The following is a 23,212-nucleotide window of genomic DNA, read 5'->3' on the forward strand; positions in this document are numbered from 1 at the left end:
GCCAAATCCTTTGTGATATGATCAACACTTAATGATGAAACTTAAGCAGTAAAGTGTTTGATAAAGTTCCGCATTTAAGGTAAATAGCAGAAGTTGAGACCTATAGTATAGATGGGATTGTTCCTCGGTGGTCTGAAAATTGGTTGACTGGCAGTAAACAAAGCGTTGTGATCAATGGTTAAGCCTCAGAATGGTTGGACGTAACAAGTGGTGTGCCACAGGGATCAGTCTTAGGACTGGTGCTCTTTCTCATATGTAGTGATGATAGACTGCAATGGAAAATGGAAAAAGACTTGGTGTAATAATATCTGGTGTCATGAAGCCGAGTAAGCAGTGCACAAATGCGGTAAAAGGTCTATAACAAAATTCTTTAGTTTTTAGGTTAACGTTTCAAATTTAATTCTCGGGAAGTTATCTTCACTTTAAAATTTATTGGTGCGTCCCCATCTAGAAAAGTGTGTCCCGTTTTGGTCACCATATTTGACCGAATGGAGACTGGACAGAGGCTAGCTAGCAAGATGTTTCCCAAAGTGATAAACAAATTCCATGAGACACAACTAAGGTGATTCAATACAGATATGCAAAACTATCAGAGGTTTCAGTAAAGCCGATCCGATCAGATCCTCTCGATGGAATCCTCTGATCTTACAGGTAGTTATGGTTATAAACTCGTAGACAAACGTTTTACATCAGATGAGGCGAAGCACTTTCTATCCAACAAGATTGTTAACATGTGGAAAAATTATCATTTTGCATTACTTGGAAGTTGTCCCATTGATATGTTTAAAAAGTATTGACTTCAAATCCACGACTGGCATTATCTATGTCCCATTAGATGCGTGAAAATGTTTATAGCTCCTCCTGTTTGGAAATCCTGTATGCCTTGCTGTTCTTGCTACCCTGATCTGTGGGTGACTAGTCCCCTTCCACTCTCACAAGCAGCCTCGAAAGGACTTCTTAGTCTACTGTTTTTAGTATTGCTTCGTATTCCTTAGTATTTGATATTCATTCGTATGCTCTGCCATTGCTTAGATATTTTCCTGGCAAGTCGTTTGCTGTCCTCGAATCACGTAGAGTTACCAGTATCGGAATGGAGGGCTGATGTGGTGTGCCAGTTGTCGTAAACATTGTCATTGTTTGACAGGAGTGTTGGTGAGTGTGGGTGTCTTACAGATAAGTGCGTAAATCTTTGGAGCCAACAGGAGTCTGAGGGACAACTGCTGTCCTTCTTGATATGGGCCACAGCTTGTCATGAGCAATACTTCGCTGGAAAAAAAAAAAGAATATTATTTTCGTCACTTGAAAGGTCTTATGGATGTTTGAGTTCCGTGGTATGTTCTGAGAAACGTGATGAGACGAAGATGATAGCAATAATTAAGAAATAAGATCACTTGTAAAAGTAGCCGAAAAGATAATTGACAGATAACACACTTAGTGCAATTACGAATGCACTTACTAAATGAAAATAAGAGTTCAGAATGATATAGTCCGTCTCTGCTCACTCTCATACTACAAGTTATGGGTTTGGTATGATATAGTTCCTTTCTACGTACTCTCATACCACAAAACCACCTTTCTATCAAGGGGTCTCAAACACTGACTCCATATTCTCAGGCAGCACCCAAAGCATTTCTTCCATGCAACGCTTCAGTCATCTGCACCTCCAGGCAACACTCACACAACATGCACTCCCAAGCAACACTCGTAACATTTGCAGTCTCAAGCAACACACTACTTACGGTTTCAAGCAATAATCACATCACGTGCATTCCCAAGCAACACTCACACTACCTGTGCTTCGAAGAAACACCGGCACATTCCCAAGCAACACTCACACTACCTGTGCTTCAAAGAACACTGGCACATTCTCAAGCAACACTCACACTACCTGTGCTTTGAAGAAACACTGGCACATTCACAAGCAACACTCACACTACCTGTGCTTCAAAGAACACTGGCACATTCCCAAGCAACACTCACACTACCTGTAATTCGAAGAAACACTAGCACATTCCCAAGCAACACTCACACTACCTGTAATTCGAAGAAACACTAGCACATTCCCAGGCAACACTCACACTACCTGTGCTTCAAAGAACACTGGCACATTCACAAGCAACACTCACACGACCTGTGCTTCGAAGAAACACTGGCACATTCTCAAGCAACACTCACGCTACCTGTGCTTCAAAGAAACACTAGCACATTCTCAAGCAACACCTACACTGTATGTACTCCCAAGCAACACTGAAACCATTCACATCTTCACACTCCACTCACACTATCTGCATTCTCAAGCAACTCTCTTTTAACGGCTCTGTAACTCCAAGTCTTGAATAAATGAACATTTTTTGTATTACTGTAACATCCACTCATTCATAGAAACCCCCACATTACTGAAACAGGAAAGCCTTCCTATAAGTAACTTGGAGTTCTGTTTAGATGTCAGTCTTTTTTCTCCTGTGAACAGTTGCTCCGTAAACACAAAGGTTTGAGTCGTTCTTGTACGGTGTACTGCTTTGAGATGGTTCTAGCTTTGCATTCCTTTCTTGACAGAGTTAAGTCGAAAGCGGTCCGACTTATAAACTATCCCAGGCTAACTTCAAGACTTGCTTGCCCTACGCCGCGATGTTGGTTCAATTTCCCACTTCTATATGTATTACTTCGGTTTTTGCTCCCGAGAGCTGGCTGCTCGTGTGCCCCCACCACTAGCTAGACCATGCAATACTCGACAAGCTGCTGCGTCATATGATTAATGTTGTGGCCATTGACAACATGTGTGGCCTGTTTTGATACGTGTCTCTTTCCTTACGTCTCGAAGTCTGGATCTCTTTACCTTCTCACGTCTTTCCCAATAACTATGACCTGGAACATTTGAGAAGACAGGTCTCTCAATACCTTTCAAAAGTCTTCAAAACTCTTCCTTGTCTCTTCCTTTTCCCTTTTATATTCCTCTCTGTATTTCAGTCAAGGCCTGGCCTCGATGTCGCCTTTTGTTCGCGGCTGGAGCCTAAACAGAACCCCCCCCTCGTTGAACATCTATATTTCCGTGCAACAATCGTCCCTCGCTCTCCTGTGCAGGACCCTTACCATTCTTACCTCATAGTAACTCGCTCATCACTTCTCATCCACAGTTCGGCCACGATCGGCCGGTAGGATCAGCCTGACTTAGGAAGTCTCTGTATCCATCTTCGTCCTCTCTCTCTCTCTCTCTCTCTCTCTCTCTCTCTCTCTCTCTCTCTCTCTCTCTCTCTCTCTCTCTCTCTCTCTCTCTCTCTCTCCTCTCTCTCTCTCTCTCTCTCTCTCTCTCTCTCTCTCTCTCTCTCTCTCTCTCTCTCTCTCTCTCTCTCTCTCTCTCTCTCTCTCTCTCTCTCTCTCTCTCTCTCTCTCTCTCTCTCTCCTCTCTCTCTCTCTCTCTCTCTCTCTCTCTCTCTCGTGTACCCTCCTTCAGCTACATCTTCATCTAATCTACTCTCCCTCCCACTTGTGATCTCCGGATCCCTGACCTCAGACAAGACAGCTTTCCTTAAGTCCTGACAAAAAAGATGTATTCAGGAATCTCAAGAACGTTGATGGTTCTCTTTAGCATAAGAGAGTTGCCCTTTACCTTCCCAAGGAAACTCCAGGCTTACCATTATTAAACTCCAGGCTTACCATTATTAAACTACTTTGGGATACTTTACTATGTGTCGCCGTAATCTCACTCACTATGTGAAGACGGTAAGTCGAGAGTCATAGCCATTGGGAGAAGCAGTACCTACCTACCTACCGTCAGGGGAGGAGAAAGACTGGAACCATAGCGTCGTCCCGCTGAGAACGTGGCTGGACTTTCATAACGAGTCATGGTAAACTGCGGAAAAGATTTGCTCCGAGCAAATCGCATTAGTCGGCCGGTGATGGAACGAAGGAGGTCTTCAAGTGGCTCCTCGTGGGAGGCATTACGTGTCAGTGTGGATAATAAGTCACAAGACGAACTGCTGGACGTATACATGGAAAATGTTGTTGAACCTCTTACTCTTTTTTGTGTGTTTACTTGTGTATAGATAATGGAACATTTGTTGGGAGGAAAGGTCACACTTCCTGGTGATTATATATATATATATATATATATATATATATATATATATATATATATATATATATATATATGTATATGTATATGTATATATAATTTGCTTTGACAAGAAAATAGTGAAATTGGAAAAAATGTAGCTTAGACATTGAAGCTTATTGATACAGTGGTTAAATTGATGAGAACTACTATTGACGTTTGTGTGAATAAATTATACATTTCCCTTTTCCATAGCCAGAGGTTGAACCATTATGTGACATTCATTTTTTCATTTCATTTCAAGCTAGAAGTTTCAGTTTTCTAAATTATTTCTTACATTTTTCATATGTATATATATGTATATGTGTGTGTGTGTGTATATGTGCGTATGTATGTGTATGTATATATATATATATATATATATATATATATATATATATATATATATATATATATATATATATATATATATAAATATATATGTATATATATATGTATTATCCCTGGGGATAGGGGTGAAAGAATACTTCCCACGCATTCCTCGCGTGTCGTAGAAGGCGACTAGAGGGGACGGGAGCGGGGGGCCAGAAATCCTCCCCTCCTTGTATTTTTTTAACTTTCTAAAATGGGAAACAGAAGAAGAAGTCACGCGGGGAGTGGTCATCCTCCTCGAAGGCTCAGACTGGGGAGTCTAAATGTGTGTGGATATAACTAAGATGTGAAAAAAGGAGAGATAGGTAGTATGTTTGAGGAAAGGAACCTGGATGTTTTGGCTCTGAGTGAAACGAAGCTCAAGGGTAAAGGGGAAGAGTGGTTTGGGAATGTCTTGGGAGTAAAGTCAGGGGTTAGTGAGAGGACAAGAGCAAGGGAAGGAGTAGCAGTACTCCTGAAACAGGAGTTGTGGGAGTATGTGATAGAATGTAAGAAAGTAAATTCTCGATTGATATGGGTAAAACTGAAAGTTGATGGAGAGAGATGGGTGATTAATGGTGCATATGCACCTGGGCATGAGAAGAAAGATCATGAGAGGCAAGTGTTTTGGCAGCAGCTGAATGAGTGTGTTAGTGGTTTTGATAGACGAGACCGGGTTATAGTGATGGGTGATTTGAATGCAAAGATGAGTAATGTGGCAGTTGAGGGAATAATTGGTATACATGGGGTGTTCAGTGTTGTAAATGGAAATGGTAAAGAGCTTGTAGATTTATGTGCTGAAAAAGGACTGGTGATTGGGAATACCTGGTTTAAAAAGCGAGATATACATAAGTATACGTATGTAAGTAGGAGAGATGGCCAGAGAGCGTTATTGGATTACGTGTTAATTGACAGGCGCGCGAAAGAGAGACTTTTAGATGTTAATGTGCTGAGAGGTGCAACTGGAGGGATGTCTGATCATTATCTTGTGGAGGCTAAGGTGAAGATTTGTATGGGTTTTCAGAAAAGAAGAGTGAATGTTGGGGTGAAGAGGGTGGTGAGAGTAAGTGAGCTTGGGAAGGAGACTTGTGTGAGGAAGTACCACGAGAGACTGAATACAGAATGGAAAAAGGTGAGAACAATGGAAGTAAGGGGAGTGGGGGAGGAATGGGATGTATTTAGGGAATCAGTGATGGATTGCGCAAAAGATGCTTGTGGCATGAGAAGAGTGGGAGGTGGGTTGATTAGAAAGGGTAGTGAGTGGTGGGATGAAGAAGTAAGATTATTAGTGAAAGAGAAGAGAGAGGCATTTGGACGATTTTTGCAGGGAAAAAATGCAATTGAGTGGGAGATGTATAAAAGAAAGAGACAGGAGGTCAAGAGAAAGGTGCAAGAGGTGAAAAAGTCGAGAACATTATCTCGGAAAGCAAAAATGGGTATGTTTGAAGGAATAGTGGTTCCAACAATGTTGTATGGTTGCGAGGCTTGGGCTGTGGATAGAGTTGTGCTTAGGAGGGTGGATGTGCTGGAAATGAGGTGTTTGAGGACAGTGTGTGGTGTGAGGTGGTTTGATCGAGTAAGTAATGTAAGGGTAAGAGAGATGTGTGGAAATAAGAAGAGTGTGGTTGAGAGAGCAGAAGAGGGTGTTTTGAAATGGTTTGGGCACATGGAGAGAATGAGTGAGGAAAGATTGACCAAGAGGATAAATGTGTCGGAGGTGGAGGGAACGAGGAGAAGTGGGAGACCAAATTGGAGGTGGAAAGATGGAGTGAAAAAGATTTTGAGTGATCGGGGCCTGATCATGCAGGAGGGTGAAAGGCTGGCAAAGAATAGAGTGAATTGGATTGATGTGGTATACCGGGGTTGACGTGCTGTCAGTGGATTGAATCAGGGCATGTGAAGCGTCTGGGGTAATATATGGAAAGTTATGTGGGGCCTGGATGTGGAAAGGGAGCTGTGGTTTCGGGCATTATTGCATGACAGCTAGAGACTGAGTGTGAACGAATGGGGCCTTTGTTGTCTTTTCCTAGCGCTACCTCGCACACATGAGGGGGGAGGGGGTTGTTATTCCATGTGTGGCGAGGTAGCGATGGGAATGAATAAAGGCAGACAGTGTGAATTGTGTGCATGGGTATATATGTATGTGTCTGTGTGTGTATATATATGTGTACATTGAGATGTATAGGTATGTATATTTGCGTGTGTGGACGTGTATTTATATACATGTGTATGTGGGTGGGTTGGGCCATTTCTTTCGTCTGTTTCCTTGCGCTACCTCGCAAACGCGGGAGACAGCGACAAAGCACGTCAACCCCGATATACCACATCGATCCAATTCACTCTATTCCTTGCCCTCCTTTCACCCTCCTGCATGTTCAGGCCCCGATCACTCAAAATCTTTTTCACTCCATCTTTCCACCTCCACTTTGGTCTCCCACTTCTCCTCGTTCCCTCCACCTCCGACACATATATCCTCTTGGTCAATCTTTCCTCACTCATTCTCTCCATGTGCCCAAACCATTTCAAAACACCCTCTTCTGCTCTCTCAACCACGCTCTTTTTATTTCCACATATCTCTCTTACCCTTACGTTACTTACTCGATCAAACCACCTCACACCACACATTGTCCTCAAACATTTCATTTCCAGCACATCCACCCTCCTGCGCACAACTCTATCCATAGCCCATGCCTCGCAACCAGTTTTAACTTTTCCAAAAGGTAGAACATAGAAGGGGGCCAAGTGAGGATTTTTCCTGTAAGGCACAGTTCTCTGCGAAGGGGTCAAGTGTGGAAGTAATAACAGGAAATGGAGGAGATGGACTGAGTATTTTGAAGATTTGTTTGGATGCTTATTGTTGATAGAGTAGCAGATATAGGGTGTTTTGGGCGGGGTGGTGTGCAAAGTGATAGGGTCTACGAGAATGGTTTGGTTAAGTGAGAGGAGGTAGTGAATTCTTTGCGGAAGATGAAAACCGGCAAGGCGGCGGCTTTGGATGGTATTGCAGTGGAATCTATTAAAAAAGGGGGTGACCGTGTTGTTGATTGTTTGGTAAGGATCTTCTGTGTATGTATGATCATGGTGAAGTACCTGAGAATTGGCGGAATGCATGCATAGTGTCATTGTACAAAGGCAAAGGGGATAAAGGTGAAAAATCAAACTACAGAAGCATAAGTTTGTTGAGTATTCCTGGGAAAATATATGGGAGGGTATTGATTGAGAGGGTGAAGGCATGTAAAGAGCACCAAATTGGGGAAGAACAGTGTGGTTTCAGAGGTGGTAGAGAATATGTGGATTAGGTGTTTGCTTTGAAGAATGTATGTGATAAATACTAAGAAAAACAGATGAATTTGTATGTAGCATTTATGGATCTGGAGAAGGCATATGATAGAGTTGATAGAAATGCTTTGTGGAAGGTCTTAAGAGTATATGGTGTGGGAGGTAAGCTGCTGGAAGCAGTGAATAGTTTTTACTAAGGATGTAAGGCATGTGTACGAGTTGGAAGAGACGAGAGTGACTGGTTCCCTTAGAATTTCGGTCTGCAGCAGGGGTGTGTGATGTCCCAATGGTTGTTTAATTTGTTTTTGGATAGGATTGTTAGGGAGGTAAATGCAAGTGTTTTGGAGAGAGGGGCGAGTATGCAGTCGGTTGGGAATAAAGAGGGCCTGGGAAGTGAGTCAGTTGGTGTTCGCAAATGATACAGCTCTGGCGGTTGATTCGAGTGAGAAACTGCAGAAGTTGGTGGCTGAGCTGGAAAGGTGCGTGAAAGGTGAAAGTTGAGAGTGAATGTGAATAAGAGCAAGGTTTTAGGTTCAGTAGGGTTGACAGACAAGTTGATTGGGATGTAAGTTTGATTGGAGAAAAATTGGAGGAAGTGAAGTGTTTTAGATATCTGGGAGTGGAATTAGCAGCGAATGGAACCATAGAAGCGGAAGTGAGTCATAGGGTGGGGGAGGTAGCAAAGGTTCTGGGAGCGATGAAGAATGTGTGGAATGAGAGAACGTTATCTTGGAGAGTAAAAATGGGTATGTTTGAAGGAATAGTAGTTCCAACAATGTTATATGGTTGTGAGGCATGGGCTATAGATAGAGTTGTGCGAAGGAGGGTGAATATGTTGGAAATGAAATGTTCGAGGACAATATGTGGTGTGAGGTGGTATGATCGAGTAAGTAATGAAAGGGTAAGAGAGATGTGTGGAAATTTAAAGAGTGTGGTTGAGAGAGCAGAAGAGGGTGTGTTGAACTGGTTTGGACATATGGAGAGAATGAGTGCGGAAAGATTGACAAAGAGGATACATGTCAGAGATGGGGGAACAAGAAGCGGGAGACCAGATCGGAGGTGGAAAAATGGAGTGAAAAAATTTTTTGAGCGATCGGGGCCTGAACATACAGGAGGATAAGGGACGTGCAAGGAATAGGGTGAATTGAAACGATGTGGTATACCGGGGTCGACGTGCTGTCAATGGACTGAAACAGGGCATGTGAAGTGTCTGGGGTAAACCATAGAAAGTCTGTGGGTTCTGGATGTGGAAAGGGGGCTGTGATTTCGGTGCAGTATACATGACAGCTAAAGACTGTGAACAAATGTGATTTTTTGTTTTCCGGGCGCTACCTCGCTGAAGCAGGGGATAGCGATACTGTTTCCTGTGGGGCGGGGTAGGGCAAAGCATGGTTTGAAGGCAAGTAGGTAGGTTGACTGTGGACTGCTTGCCGCAACCAGGAATCGAACCTATGCACTCGACCCAGGGAGGCCCAGGAATACGTCTCGTTTAGAAACGCTAATTTCTACACCGTGGAGGTCTCAAGGTCTTTCTCACAATATAAAACATATCTAATACAGTTTTCTGTTTCCCCAATTTTAATGTTTTATTCTCTTCTAATGTACGTGTTCATCTCTGCCTTTTCTTACAGAGGCAATGCCGTAATTACTGGGTTACTAGAACCACAGATACTCCGTTTTCTTTTTGGCCAGTTTATGGTTGTGGCCAGGAGCAGGGACTAACCTATGTTATTTTGTTCACATACAAATCTACTGATGTTCTTTGCGGTGTGCCATGAAGTTCATGATTGTTCTTCTCTCCACCAATAGGCTGTAACTACTACGGTTTCTCAGCCATGTTCTTCGGGACGTTCTCCATGTGCATCCACGCCAGCGTCAGCATCATTCGGTATATCAACATCTGTCATGCAGAGAAAGGTAAGTCAGCCACGTCCAACATGTGCAGCAGACGTTCTGTTGGAAGGTGGGTAGAGACGGTGGTGGTAGTGGTAAGGCTGTTGGAAGGTGGTGGTAGTGGTGAGGCTGTTGAAAGGTGGGTAGAGACGGTGGTGGTAGTTGTGAGGCTGTTGGAAGGTGGGTAGAGACGGTGGTGGTAGTGGTGAGGCTGTTGGAAGGTGGGTAGAGACGGTGGTGGTAGATGTTGAGGCTGTTGGAAGGTGGATAGAGACGGTGGTGGTAGTGGTGTGAGGTTGTTGGAAGGTAGGTAGAGACGGTGGTGGTAGATGGTGAGGCTGTTGGAAGGTGGGTAGAGACGGTGGTGGTAGTGGTTAGGCTGTTGGAAGGTGGGTAGAGACGGTGGTGGTAGTGGTGAGGCTGTTGGAAGGTGGGTAGAGACGGTGGTGGTCATGGTGAGGCTGTTGGAAGGTGGGTAGAGACGATGGTGGTAGTGGTGAGGCTGTTGGAAGGTGGGTAGAGACGGTGGTGGTAGTTGTGAGGCTGTTGGAAGGTGGATAGAGACGGTGGTGGTAGTGGTGAGGCTGTTGGAAGGTGGGTAGAGACGGTGGTGGTAGTTGTGAGGCTGTTGGAAGGTGGGTAGAGACAGTGGTGGTAGTGGTGAGGCTGTTGGAAGGTGGATAGAGACTATTCGAATAATATGTAATACTAAGTAAACCAAGAACATCTTTTCGAAATACAGGAAAATACGGTTGCTAGGATAAATGGAATAAAACTCTATGCTAAAAGATGTAGCAAGGGTGTGGAAAAAACCTTCTTTTCCTATAGGTGTGTTGAGCACTGGAATAAGTTACCATCAGACGTAGTGAATGCTAACCTTGCAAATCCTCTCCAAAGTCGTTTAGACAAATACATAAAATTCAGGTATACTTTGAGAAAAAACAGAAATAAACTTATAAATGACGGCGTTAACGGGGACACTAGAAGGCTAATGTGCAACAGCGGGGAGTCGGTAATAGCCTTAAAGAGTATTGAGCGGAATTAGATATTTCTTGTCAAGTTAAAACATTTCCTTTTTCAGACAACCCAATCATGGGCCAATCACGCCTCCTGTCGTCTGTCTTTCTCATGTAAACTCATGTAAATCCCTCACCATTACCATTCATCACATTCCCGTGTCTCTTTACGTACGTGCGTCTGTAACCTCGCGACAGCTCTTCCTCTCCAGGTCAGGTCGGTCAGTATATACGCTGCTCGTAGCGGTGTACCTCACCCGCTGGGTCAAGCACCCTCCCTACGTACGCTCCTGATACGGCGCCTCTTCTGTGGTATACTATCGGCTTTATCCACACAGGGAATGAGCCTGACACGTGAAGTACATCCTGCTGTGACAACACAATGTATGGCTCACTGGCATAGGCAAATCCCCCGGTTATATAAGCGGCACAAAGCGAATTGTCTCCACACCGATCTAGGACCTGGCTCCCCCACTGCTGATCATACCTCTGTTCTGAGTAATGCAGGAGGCCTATTATTGCATTACCAAGGCAATTAGTTCAGTTTATCTCCGTTATTACATTATCAATTCATTCCTTCAGCTTTCCACACTCGACTCATGTTCGTTGTGTCATAATCTGTCACCTTCTCACTGTATTTTCTTATTTGGTCATTGTCTGTCAACTTCTCATGCTATTTTCTTATGTGGACGCCATAAATATAACATTTTAAAGCTTGATCAGTTCTATGAGGGACCTGTTATAGACGATGCCATGTCTCGTATAAACACCACAATCGTACCCTTGCACATGGAACTTATAGCTACAGTATTGATACAAACAATGTAAGAACTTAATACTTCAAATCCATTACAATTACACACAGATACTGTGTCCACTAAGCAGTTAATTGATCTGGTAGGAGTTCTGTTGACTGGTACCTTTGTCAACACGAGACCAGAGGTAGGAGAGTTATGTGCCATGATCACCCACGACCCTGGTACCGCTGGCTGCGCTGTTGCCAGCGGCTGTTTTTGCTCTCTGATCTGATCGCCTTGTTATACAGCGGCTCTGCTAATGATCTAGATCCTTGCTTCCTAATTACTGAATTCCTGATATATATATATATATATATATATATATATATATATATATATATATATATATATATATATATATATATATATATATATATATATTGTTAGCTGAGATGGTGGAAGCAATTACGCATGGGTTCGATCCTTGGCTGCGGCAGTTGGTCCACAGTCAACTGAGCTGTTCATCCACCCCTAGGGGTTGGTCGATAAAATGGATACCTATCTCTGGCTAGGAAATATATATATAACGTTGATGCTATGGACTTGATTAAGGTTACACAAGCCCATTCCGTCTCAGGTAACATTAAAAAAAAAAAAAGATTAAGAATACGTAAGTTTCTCCATAGAGCTAACCCCTTTAGCCAGCCCTGCCAACCTCACTAGAGCGCTTACGTACCGTTCATTCTGCACTACAGGTTTACACAGAGGAGCCCGAATGGTCGAGTGTGGCACGTGTTGCTTTGGTTTGAAAATAGGGTCACATCTCACAGACAATTTAGGTCTGCACGGTGAAAGTGTCACAAAGAACACGTTTGTTGTTTCAGTTCGTTTTCTAAAGCTATCAGCAGAGTAGTGGAGTGTGTGTGTGTACCGGAGTCGCATCCCACACTTACATCACAAAGCATGTGAATTCCAACAGCCATATGGTTCCTCCAAGCGTGGAATACAGCTGTGTGGTGACACCATCTCGTACAACCGCCGAAGTGAATACGTAAGAGATGCTTAAAGGGTTCCTCACGCCGTAAGCCAAGATAAAGTAAGTTCTCGCATTTCCAGTGATTCTGGTGTATCCAATGCGATGTTATTGTTGTTTTGGTGAAACGCGAATAAAAGTACATGCTTAAGGCTCGCTCCCAACACGCTCACATAACTGACAAGGAACAGTTAAAAAGATTATAGAAGGAAATACTTAAGACATGGGAGAGAAGGCGTAGTTCTGACACGTAAATTGTCAGTTGTTATGAAGGAATTTCAGTTAGTGTTTTTAAAGCTATCAGTACAATACTGGAGTGGGTGTACCTTCCTGCATCACCATCACACACTATGTGGCTCCCTCCATCCAGGCTCACCACAGGAAGTGACTCACGTACCCAAACCTGCCGCTCATTCCAATTTGCTTTTTCTGTCTCATTTCAATGACTCTATCCAGTTCTCCCCCTCCTTAAAGATTGAAGTTATCCTGTTTTTTTTTACGATTAATATTCTTCAATCTCCTTATTTTCTTTATACAGGAAAAGTAAATGGTACGTTATCATACTGGGCTTTCGGTATATATTCAGATTTGCAGTGTATACTTCAGTATTCTCAAGACCTGTAGGAAATCTTGGCCGTGTGTTCAGGGCTGTGTGACACACCCAAAACATCTTCAGACGGTTTTGTCGTTTGACCTCATAAGAAACATGAGTCAAGCCTGAGATGTCAAAGGAATTCCTTTGGCGTAAGAAGAGAAACTATCAGAACGTAAAACAGACTTTAGGTTCCAAACAGCGAGATGTCTTTTCGAAAACAAGAAGAAAAAACTTCTAGAAAAAATAAGGCGTTGGTAAATATCAATAGATATAAAATCGTCAAGAGTAGAAAGTACATGAGATTTATGTTTTGAAGTGTAAGGAAGACATAAGATGACAAGTGAACTGGTCCCAATATTATTCCCTGTGGCACAACACTTGTCACGTCTAACCATTCTGAGGTTTGACCATGAATCACCTCTCTTGGTCTACGGCCAGCCAACCAATTTCCTAACGGGTGAAACCTTTGGTGCTGAACTTTATTGAATACTTCTTGAAAACCTAAGTAGACGACTTGAAGTGCTGTACTTTCATAATACATAATGATTATATCAAAAGAAATCAAGCCAATTTGGCAGACATGAGCGATTTCGTTGTAAACCATGGCGAGTGTTGTTCATTAAGGGGCTGTTATCTAGATTTCTAAAAGTTGTAAATTTTTGTAGCAATTTTGTTCCGGATGATGGTTTCCATTGATTCTTCAACTAAGACGTTAAGCTGCCTGGAAGGGTAGTGAATTGGTGCTCTACAGGGAAACGTCCATTATTCTGGGAATTTCCCGTAACAAGTCTTATCTAATAGTGTAGTTGAAGGCTTAACCACATCATCTGACGTCGCTCTCACCATCCCCAGAAAGATAAACTTTTTTTGGGTGTTCCCTTTTTACTTCGTTCCATTTACTACTGATACCATATCTTCAACTTTTATGTCAAAATTTTGCCGAATGTTTTCCCCTGTTAGGATAAACTGGATTTGGTCATGCGTTGCGTCTTCATTCGTTGATAATGAAGTGGGAAATCCATTTAAGATCTTCGCTAGGGTTTGTTGTTTTGAATCAAGGTACCGTTTTCCGTAATAAATGGTCTCATTCTTGTATTATAACTCTAAACTCCTTGATTTTATTTTTTTTTTTTTTTTTTTTGCTTTGTCGCTGTCTCCCGCGTTTGCGAGGTAGCGCAAGGAAACAGACGAAAGAAATGGCCCAACCCACCCCCATACACATGTATATACATACGTCCACACACGCAAATATACATACCTACACAGCTTTCCATGGTTTACCCCAGACGCTTCACATGCCGTGATTCAATCCACTGACAGCACGTCAACCCCGGTATACCACATCGCTCCAATTCACTCTATTCCTTGCCCTCCTTTCACCCTCCTGCATGTTCAGGCCCCGATCACACGAAATCTTTTTCACTCCATCTTTCCACCTCCAATTTGGTCTCCCTCTTCTCGTTCCCTCCACCTCCGACACATATATTCTCTTGGTCAATCTTTCCTCACTCATTCTCTCCATGTGCCCAAACCATTTCAAAACACCCTCTTCTGCTCTCTCAACCACGCTCTTTTTATTTCCACACATCTCTCTTACCCTTACGTTACTTACTCGATCAAACCACCTCACACCACACATTGTCCTCAAAAATCTCATTTCCAGCACATCCATCCTCCTGCGCACAACTCTATCCATAGCCCACGCCTCGCAACCATACAACATTGTTGGAACCACTATTCCTTCAAACATACCCATTTTTGCTTTCCGAGATAATGTTCTCGACTTCCACACATTCTTCAAGGCTCCCAGAATTTTCGCCCCCTCCCCCACCCTATGATCCACTTCCGCTTCCATGGTTCCATCCGCTGCCAGATCCACTCCCAGATATCTAAAACACTTCACTTCCTCCAGTTTTTCTCCATTCAAACTCACCTCCCAATTGACTTGACCCTCAACCCTACTGTACCTAATAACCTTGCTCTTATTCACATTTACTCTTAACTTTCTTCTTTCACACACTTTACCAAACTCAGTCACCAGCTTCTGTAGTTTCTCACATGAATCAGCCACCAGCGCTGTGTCATCAGCGAACAACTGACTCACTTCCCAAGCTCTCTCATCCCCAACAGACTTCATACTTGCCCCTCTTTCCAAAACTCTTGCATTCACCTCCCTAACAATCCCATCCATAAACAAATTAAACAACCATGGAGACATCACACACCCCTGCCGCAAACCTACATTCACTGAGAACCAATCGCTTTCCTCTCTTCCTACACGTACACATGCCTTACATCCTCGATAAAAACTTTTCACTGCTTCTAACAACTTGCCTCCCACACCAAATATTCTTAATACCTTCCACAGAGCATCTCTATCTATTTTGTTATTTTCGTTAATAAACGCTTCATATCTGCTTTACTCTGACATATACGTCTCTCAGTTTCCCTTCATAGATTTACATATTCTATAACGTTGGTGATTGGTTCCTTGCGTTTCTTATATGCCACAATCTTAGACAAGAAGCACTTTCTTTAATCTATCTCTCCAGCATCTTGGCTTCGTTCTGGGAAAAGATAGTATACTACGTAGTAGCAATTCCTTCTACTGCTCTGAAAGTTTTACTGAAACCTACCCAAGTTCCGTCCGGGATATTTACATTTTTGATATCGTCCCAGATTTGCTTGTCAAGAGCAATGTTATGATTGATAGCATTTTCATATCTAAAATCTGATCATGTCCGCGACTTCCATGTTGATTAGCATTACATGCAAGTGTTGAGTGTAACCTCAAGGACCATTTGTCTGTGATCAACTGTATCAAAACTTTTCTCCAACTTCAACGTCATTAAAGACGTCCTCATTTGTAGCTAAAGATAAATCTGATATGTTATAGTCTCGAGTAGCTTTGCCAGCTTGTTGGATCAGGTCGCTGTCAAGCAAATCTAGGCAGAATCAGGGCCCGGAGCCACTGGAAAAGGAACGCCCACACTTAGACACCTCAGTTATAAAACTTTCTAGTACGACCGAATCGTGTTCTTGACCAGCTACTGCAGTCTGATCATATGGTCTTTCGTCTACTTCTGTTGTCTGTGATGGGTGTTATAAACTTCAATTAATATCAATGGCTACAATATGTTATATCTCAGGATTAAGATGAACCTTCACAATTTCCCATATAAATGTTGCATTGAATGAACCTTGGAATTACGTATTCGGCGAGAAAATCTTTGTTCTTTCATATCTTAACCAAGATTCTTAGATAGGATTTATCCAGGGAATATTTCTGAACAATTAGTTGAGCATTTTGGCTGGAAATATTCTACTGTCCATTTCTCTAACTTACAATGACACTGTTAATTCTTAAACACACTTCCATCCCTTCAAGTCAGACATTCACAATATTCTTTGATTGGTTATCTTTCATATGCAGAGTATTTTAGAATTTTGCTTTTGCTGAGGATGGCATCTATGGGAAATTGACTTGACAACTGATGTCTTCTCGTCCCCACAGTTACTGAACTTAGAATTTGTACAAACGTAAGATCCAGACTGAATTAGAATGTGTACAAATGTAAGATCCAGACTGAATTAGAACATGTACAAATGTAAGATCCAGACTGAACTTAGAATTTGTACAAATGTAAGATCCAGACTGAACTTAGAATTTGTACAAATGTAAGATCCAGACTGAACTTAGAATTTGTACAAATGTAAGATCCAGACTGAACTTAGAATTTGTACAAATGTAAGATGCAGTAGTTATATCACGCAGGGTTCTTCTTCACACTTCACTGACACCTTCTTACTTGTGCACAAGAGACCTTCTGGACAGCCGACCCTGCAAAATGTTAATTAGAGAACTTATGTTTCTGTATGTAACTCATGTCAGTGTGTGTGTGTGTGTGTGTGTGTGTGTGTGTGTGTGTGTAAACACGTATCGAGGACACCAGAGATGTTTGCCAGCTCTGTGTACATCTTCGGCCCAGACTCAATGAACCTATTAGGCAGACTGACGAACTATGCCATGTAACAACAGAAAATGATTGAGAATGTCAGGTCACGTCATTTACCCAGTTGTATAGGATAGGATGAGGTGAGTACCTGAGTTAATCCTCTTTGTGCCAGCCAGTGTGATGAGCTCCACTGCCCTTGAGGTAGATCAATAACAGATGTACAAGGAAAAAAAGATAACAGATCCCACACGATTTTTAATTTAGAAGCTACTATTTTGATTGTACATACCTGAGGTGTTGTTCGTAATCATAATAATAACCTTCAATACAAATATTGATGACATTGGTCGAAAGTCATCAACTATGATCATTACTCTTTTTTCTCAGGGTCCAAATTACTCTACTGGAAGGAATGTAATGTAATTAAAGTTTATCGTTTCTGGTTATTCTTTAAAGTGTACATTGATGAAATTTTTACCACTATCATTTCCTATCCTGTAGCCTTGTTTTATATTCCAAAATATTCTTTATCATTTAATTCTTAAATATTAGTTAAATATTAGTTGAATATTAGTCATTACATTACACAATGACCATTATGGGAACTGCTGTATTCATAACTATTTTGGGACTGCTGTATTTATAACCATTTTGGGACTGCTGTATTTATAACCATTATGGACTGATGTATTCTTAAATAGACAATGTATTGTCTTAATAGTTACCAGAAATTCTGTGGGTTACAAATATTCAGGGTCCTCCAAATTAACCCAAGGCAACAATCTGTTGCAACTTTGTGGTTAGCTCGTAAAGAAAATGATAATAATTCCCTTAATAGATTACGGTAGACTCTCTCAACCCATCACATTACGTTACATTGCAGTACAGTCCATCCACAAGTGGAAGCTTCGCCTCCATTTGCCATTATACCTTCATACTTGAGACAAAGGAGTTTACCATGTTGTAAGATTGTTAGGTGAGACCTAAATGACATCCTAAAATTTAAGACCTGAGCTGTTGTGATGTATCATACATGTGTGTGTGTGTGTGTGTGTGTGTGTGTGTGTGTGTGTGATCAAGTGCGTAGCTTCATCATTTCTCTGTCTGAGCCACAGCAGGATCTAATGCCTTTCTGCTTATAGTTTAGGATACCTTACTCTGTCCACGTACAGGAAAGCAGAATACCTTCTTCCTTCACGTACAGGAAAGCAGAATACCTTCTTCCTTCACGTAAAGCAGAATACCTTCTTCCTTCACGCACAGGAAAGCGGAATACCTTCTTCCTTCACGCACAGGAAAGCGGAATACCTTCTTCCTTCACGCACAGGAAAGCGGAATACCTTCTTCCTTCACCTACAGGAAAGCAGACAATCTCTTCCTTCTGTTATAAAAAACATTTCCTATAACCTTCCCCACTTTAAGGAGTGACTCTACAAAAAACTCAGGAGCTCAAATATATTCCTCCAATTTTTTTCTATTTTGTTTTACGCAACCCATTATGCTAAGGAGTACATATTCAGCGTCTTCCTTATAAAAGACGCCAGTGAGGCACCAGGGGGTTGTAATAGGTTGTAATGTTAGAGACATGGCGAGTAACCAGAACGTATACTGGCAAGTGTAACTCGTACATGTCTGGGGGTTATGGTTTGAGATAGGATTATATCTGGTGGCGAAGCGTCTCAGGTTGGGTTCAGAGGGACGGGCATTTTTGGTGGTTTACGGCTGGATTATATTTTCCTATTGGTGTGTTAGATGGGGTAAGGGAGGGTTTGCCAGTATAGCTTGCTGCTAAAGTATAAGGCAGGAGTGACATTATTCCTATTCGAGCCTTATACTCGTCTATGAAGCTATCTTAGTGGCACTGCTACACAGAATTAAGCATCGAGCATGTTAAGATAGAACTGGAATGCATGTATTTCTGTTCTGTTCAGCAGGTGTTCAATGTATGTGACCTCTAAGCAACAAGTGATGGCTGTAGGTGTTCAGTTTCATTCGCTCTGTAGCTTTGCTATGTGTGTTTACGGAATAGGCCGTTGAGACATAGTGCAATGTGGAGCGGACGGTCTGTGTATCAAGGGTATTGATGGATTGTGGAGCGGATGATCTGTGTATCAAGGATAATGAGAGATCATCTATTTATCTGAAGATGATGTTGGTAAGTAAGTGATCTGAAAGCATTTCATTTGTTTCTGGCGGGTTACGATGATCATTGTTACAAGCAGAGTATATGTTATGTGGGTGTTACACGGGGAGTATATGTTATGTGGGTGTTACACGGGGAGTGTATGTTATGTGGGTGTTACACGGGGAGTGTATGTTATGTGGGTGTTACACGGGGAGTGTATGTTATGTGGGTGTTACACGGGGAGAATATGTTATGTGGGTGTTACACGCGGAGTATATGTTATGTGGGTGTTACACGGGGAGTATATGTTATGTGGGTGTTACACGGGGAGTGTATGTTATGTGGGTGTTACACGCGGAGTATATGTTATGTGGGTGTTACACTGGGAGAATATGTTATGTGGGTGTTACACGGGGAGTGTATGTTATGTGGGTGTTACACTGGGAGAATATGTTATGTGGGTGTTACACGGGGAGTATATGTTATGTGGGTGTTACACTGGGAGAATATGTTATGTGGGTGTTACACGCGGAGTATATGTTATGTGGGTGTTACACGGGGAGTATATGTTATGTGGGTGTTACACGGGGAGTGTATGTTATGTGGGTGTTACACGCGGAGTATATGTTATGTGGGTGTTACACTGGGAGAATATGTTATGTGGGTGTTACACGGGGAGTGTATGTTATGTGGGTGTTACACGGGGAGTGTATGTTATGTGGGTGTTACACGGGGAGTGTATGTTATGTGGGTGTTACACGGGGGGTGTATATGATGTGGATGTTACACGGGGAGTATATGTTATGTGAGTGTTACACGGAGAGTGTATGTTATGTGGGTGTTACACGGAGAGAGTATGTTTGCGGGTGTTACAAGGGGAGTGTATGTTATGTGGGTGTTACACGAGGAGTATATGTTATGTTGGTGTTACCCGGGAGTGCGTTTTACGTATGTGGGTGTTACACGGGGAGAATATGTTATGTGGGTGTTACACGGGGAGTGTATGTTATGTGGGTGTTACACGGGGAGAGTATGTTATGTGGGTGTTACACGGGGAGTGTATGTTGTGTGGGTGTTACACGGGGAGTATATGTTATGTGGGTGTTACACGGGGAGTGTATGTTATGTGCGTGTTACACGGGGAGTATATGTTATGTGGGTGTTACACGGGGAGTATATGTTATGTGGGTGTTACACGGGGAGTATATGTTATGTGGGTGTTACACGGGGAGTAGATGTCATGTGAGTATCATATATGTGATATTAGTGTGACTGTACTTGGAGTACGTCACACGGGTGTCACATATGTAACAAGACGGGGAGCATATGTCACATACCAGTTTGTCACTCGTTTGCCTCAACACTTTCCTCACAACCCATCTTTTATGCCACAACAGATCCGTCAACATCCACCTCATCTACCACAACTCATCCGTCAACATCCACCTTATCTACCACAACTCATCCGTCAACATCCACTTTATCTACCACAACTCATCCGTCAACATCCACCTTATCTGCCACAACTCATCCGTCAACATCCACCTTATCTGCCACAACTCATCCGTCAACATCCACCTTATCTACCACAACTCATCCGTCAACATCCACTTTATCTACCACAACTCATCCGTCAACATCCACTTTATCTACCACAACTCATCCGTCAACATCCACCTTATCTACCACAACTCATCCGTCAAAATCCACCTTATCTACCACAACTCATCTGTCAACATCCACCTTATCTACCACAACAGATCCGTCAACATCCACTTATCTACCACAACAGATCCGTCAACATCCACTTATCTACCACAACAGATCCGTCAACATCCACCTTATCTACCACAACTCATCCGTCAACAACCACCTTATCTACCACAACAGATCCGTCAACATCCACTTTATCTACCACAACTCATCCGTCAACATCCACTTATCTACCACAACAGATCCGTCAACATCCACCTTATCTGCCACAACTCATCCGTCAACATCCACCTTATCTGCCACAACTCATCCGTCCAACATCCACCTTATCTACACAACTCATCCGTCCAACATCCACCTTATCTACCACAACAGATCCGTCAACATCCACCTTATCTACACAACTCATCCGTCAACATCCACCTATCTACCACAACTCATCCTCAACATCCACCTTATCTACACAACTCATCCGTCCAACATCCACCTTATCTACCACAACAGATCCGTCAACATCCACTTATCTACCACAACTCATCCGTCCAACATCCACCTTATCTACACAACTCATCCGTCAACATCACCTTATCTGCCACAACTCATCCGTCCAACATCCACCTTATCTACCACAACAGATCCGTCAACATCCACCTATCTACCACAACTCCATCCGTCAACATCCACCTTATCTACACAACTCATCCGTCAACATCCACCTTAATCTACCACAACTCATCGTCAACATCCACCTTATCTGCCACAACTCATCCGTCAACATCCACCTTATCTACACAACTCATCCGTCACATCCACCTTATCTACCACAACTCATCCTCAACATCCACCTTATCTACCACAACAGATCCGTCAACATCCACCTTATCTACACAACTCATCCGTCAACATCCACTTTATCTACCACAACTCATCGTCAACATCCACCTTAATCTACCACAACTCATCGTCAACATCCACTTATCTACCACAACAGATCCGTCAACATCCACTTTATCTACCACAACTCATCGTCAACATCCACTTATCTACCACAACTCCATCCGTCAACATCCACCTATCTACCACAACTCATCCGTCCAACATCCACCTTATCTACACAACTCATCCGTCAACATCCACCTTATCTACCACAACAGATCCGTCAACATCCACCTTATCTGCCACAACTCATCCGTCAACATCACCTTATCTGCCACAACTCATCCGTCAACATCCACCTTAATCTACCACAACTCATCCTCAACATCCACCTTATCTACACAACTCATCCGTCAACATCCACCTTAATCTACCACAACTCATCCTCAACATCCACCTTATCTACCACAACTCATCCTCAACATCCACCTTAATCTACCACAACTCATCCTCAACATCCACCTTAATCTACCACAACTCATCGTCAACATCCACCTTAATCTACCACAACTCATCCTCAACATCCACCTATCTACCACAACTCATCCTCAACATCCACCTTATCTACCACAACTCATCCGTCAACATCCACCTATCTACCACAACTCCATCCGTCAACATCCACCTTAATCTACCACAACTCATCCTCAACATCCACCTTAATCTACCACAACTCATCCTCAACATCCACCTATCTACCACAACTCATCCTCAACATCCACCTTATCTACCACAACAGATCCGTCAACATCCACCTTATCTACCACAACTCATCCGTCAACATCCACCTTAATCTACCACAACTCATCGTCAACATCCACTTTATCTACCACAACTCATCCGTCAACATCCACTTATCTACCACAACAGATCCGTCAACATCCACTTTATCTACCACAACAGATCCGTCAACATCCACTTTATCTACCACAACTCATCCGTCAACATCACCTTATCTGCCACAACTCATCCGTCAACATCACCTTATCTGCCACAACTCATCCGTCAACATCCACCTTATCTGCCACAACTCATCCGTCAACATCCACCTTATCTACCACAACAGATCCGTCAACATCCACCTATCTACCACAACTCATCGTCAACATCCACCTTAATCTACCACAACTCATCGTCAACATCCACTTATCTACCACAACTCATCGTCAACATCCACCTTATCTGCCACAACTCATCCGTCAACATCCACCTTATCTACACAACTCATCCGTCAACATCCACTTTATCTACCACAACTCATCCGTCAACATCCACCTTATCTGCCACAACTCATCCGTCAACATCCACTTATCTACCACAACTCATCGTCAACATCCACTTATCTACCACAACTCATCGTCAACATCCACTTTATCTACCACAACTCATCGTCAACATCCACTTTATCTACCACAACTCATCGTCAACATCCACTTTATCTACCACAACTCATCGTCAACATCCATT

At 42.6% G+C, this 23,212-nt stretch overlaps 1 protein-coding gene across 1 annotated transcript in view; it reads left to right on the forward strand.

Moving 5' to 3' along the window:
- Window positions 1–23,212, forward strand: part of LOC139757913 (uncharacterized) — a 166,180-nt gene that overhangs the window by 82,048 nt on the left and 60,920 nt on the right. Inside the window, exon 4 of the mRNA XM_071678859.1 lies at window positions 9,551–9,658. Coding sequence (XP_071534960.1) covers window positions 9,551–9,658 — 108 coding nt within the window. The remainder of the gene's footprint in view (window positions 1–9,550; window positions 9,659–23,212) is intronic.

This window comes from Panulirus ornatus, chromosome 28, assembly GCF_036320965.1.
Source record: "Panulirus ornatus isolate Po-2019 chromosome 28, ASM3632096v1, whole genome shotgun sequence".
Lineage (NCBI taxonomy): Eukaryota > Metazoa > Arthropoda > Malacostraca > Decapoda > Palinuridae > Panulirus > Panulirus ornatus.